General features: G+C 39.9%; 1 protein-coding gene across 1 annotated transcript; it reads right to left on the bottom strand.

The window, feature by feature from the left end:
* Positions 1 to 1,343: 1,343 nt before the first annotated feature.
* Positions 1,344 to 2,311, bottom strand: LOC111528249 (olfactory receptor 52L1). Its single transcript, XM_023194951.2, is given in 3 exon segments — positions 1,344 to 1,665; positions 1,667 to 1,762; positions 1,764 to 2,311. Coding segments are annotated over 3 exon segments (966 nt in total).
* Between the last annotated feature and the right edge of the window lie 702 nt (positions 2,312 to 3,013).

Here is a 3,013-nt window from a genome sequence, read left to right as displayed (position 1 = left end):
GTTAATCCCTACACTGGGAATCAAGCTGATCAGAATGTATAATTTCTCCTGCAATAAAAACAGCTTATACCAGTCCTCCCTAATTCATCTACTTGCAACGGCCAAGTTAAAGGCCTAATACTAAGCCTCTAAGACAGAGTACTAGTTATGAGTAAAATTTACTAAGAAAAGAGAAACTGGAAAAACCAACTATTAACTCTATCCCTCCTACCAATATGAAATCCCAAAATAAATCTTATCACCTGAGCATCTTACCTAGGTAAGGTAGCAGTGACTTGACTTCTTCCATGACTAAACAAAATGTGTTACCTTCTAGGAACAGAAATAATTAAGCCAGATGTTAGGGAAACATCAACAAACAGGTTGCAATATATCAATTGTAGCAGTGGTCTTTTAACTTTTCACCCAGTTCCTATTAACAGAAATGGAAGATCTAATTGACACCACTCCACATGCCCTATTTCCAAAAGAGAAACCCATTTTTAAGTGTCCATAACTGCTACTATACTTATTGCTTTATTTATTATAGCTATGTTTACCTACACTGGAATCCAGCACATTTAATGATTATTAGATGCTAATAATTATATGGTTACTTTTGGGTTTTTTAATGAATATTTATAAAACAAACATATACGCAGTACTTGGTCTTATTCCTTCTTTATCCAAAGCATGGCTATAAATAAGTTAAAAATACAAAATATAAACAGATATCTTTTAAAATAAATTTACTAGACAGATTTCTTCCTTGAAAATGGAAATTATATTTTATTATTCCTAGAACCTATTACCATAACTTCTCCACTTATGCTTGTTTTAAATAAATAAGTAATACCCATACTGCAATAAATGCTATTTTCTTACATTATGACTTTCTCAGCTGCTTTAAAGAGACCCTATTGGTTAACAGGAGCCAATGATCTGGGGGTCCCAGCACTAACTTAGAGGTTTTGAAGAAACTCTAAACCTAAAAACAACCAAAGGGTGGAACTGTACAATTCCAGACAGTGTCCCACAGTCTACTACTGGGCAAAGGTGAGAAAGATGGCACATTCAGAGCTATCATCTATTTCTCCTATCCCCAAGTCCTACTGACACAAGGAGTAGAGAAATGTTGAAGTCAAGAACAAAAGAAAACACAGCAAAAATATTCACAAATCCAGGTGTCCAAGTACATCCCAATAAGCCAAGTATCTGTGGGTGTTCTTTAGCATGGCACTAGTAAGACTAGAAGGACTACTCACTGCAAAATGGTCTGTATTCATGTAATCTACACAAGTCATAGGCTTCTGGCTGTGTCCTCAGTATGAGCCTCTGAAGGAAACAATGAGAATATGTTCAGATCAGTCCTTTTGTGTAAACACCCTGAGCACTCGCTGGCGGATCTGCCGAGTCTTCACCCCATAGACAAGAGGATTGAGCTCAGGTGGCATGAGGAGATACAGTGTGGCCAGAAGAACATGGACATGGTGACCAAAGCGGTGAGTGAGGAAGGAGAAAATTCCAGGGACATAGAAGACCAGGATGACACAAACATGAGATCCACATGTGCTAAAGGCCTTAAGTCGGGCCTGACTCCCTGGTACCTTCAGCACTGCCTGGAGGATGTGGGCATAGGAAACACCAATGGCCAGGACATCCAGCCCAATCACAAGCAAGGCCACAGTAAGCTCGGTTGACTGTGATTTCTGAGTAGGCAAGTTTCACAACAGCCATATGTTCACAGTAAGCATGGCCTATGACGGTGGTTTGGCAGAAGATGTTTTTGCAACAGAATGGGGAAGGGGATGAGGAGTAGTAATCCCTGCATCAGCACCGCCATTCTGATGCGGCCTATGACTCCTGGATGCAGGATCGTGGAATGGTGCAAGGGGTGACAAATGGCTACATAGCGATCCAGAGCCATGGCCACAAGTACCCCCGACTCCATGGAGGAGAATGCATGGATGAAGAACATCTGAATCAGGCAGACGGTGTAGGCAATCTCATGGGCATGAACTAGGAGCACTGCAAGGGCTTTGTGTGCAGTGGAGGAGGCCAGAACCACGTCAATGGGAGCTAGCATGGACAGGAAGAGGTACATAGGTTGGTGTAAGGATGGGTCCATCAAGATAATGAAGAGAATGGTAACATTGCCCACTAGAGCAAGGAGGTAAAAGATGCCCAGGGACAGTGTGATCCAGTGCTGGCTTTCCTCTAAACCCGGAATCCCTATCAGGAAAAAAGAAGGCTGGGGTAGCCTCCAGCTTGAATCAATAAGGAGTATTATCAATGGCTTGGAGAGGAAAGAGAAAAAAGAAACCAAATTCATGATTTCTGCATTCCTGCTACGTTATCACATTGTCCAAATCGGGCAGCCATCATCATGAGAAGAATAAAGTGACTTCACCTGCAACCGAAGGGAATAAAATTAGCTGCAGGGAAGAAAATCTCCCTTGGTGGAAATAGTTGTTTTACAGGTGAGACATCCACATGTCTGAATTAATACAAGCTTGGTTTTGTTTAGAGATAAGAGTAAACATAAGCTGCTTTTGAAGAGATACTTAAACTCTACTAATCAGTTGCTTATATTTTGGAACTGTCAACTTCAAAGAGTTATTTTTATTAGCCTCTTGGCATTAACGACCACGGTAAATCAATCTGTTGTTTTTGAAATAGTCTTCCTCTGTTTCCATGACATGGTACTCTAGAGTTATTCCCCCCATAACCTCAGTCCCACCGTTTTCTCTATGTTATTATGTCATTGATTCCAGGGATCCATCCTCTCCTCTCTCCCCTATTCTGTAATTATCTCTTAATTGACTTCATTTATTCCCATGGTTTTAACTGTTTATATACTTTTATTTCTTCCAAACATATGTTTCTTTACCCAAATATCCTTCTGAAATATAGATTCATTTTTCCATTTGCTTTATGAATATCTGTACACCACATCCTCAACATGTTCAACATTGGATTAATTCACCTATTTTTCCCAAATTTGTTTTACTTACTTTTTGGCCATAATTTTGAA

The sequence above is a fragment of the Piliocolobus tephrosceles genome, chromosome 13 (assembly GCF_002776525.5).
Source record: "Piliocolobus tephrosceles isolate RC106 chromosome 13, ASM277652v3, whole genome shotgun sequence".
Lineage (NCBI taxonomy): Eukaryota > Metazoa > Chordata > Mammalia > Primates > Cercopithecidae > Piliocolobus > Piliocolobus tephrosceles.
The sequence above is the reverse complement of the archived record's forward strand: the minus strand, read 5'-3'. Positions and strand labels throughout refer to the sequence as shown.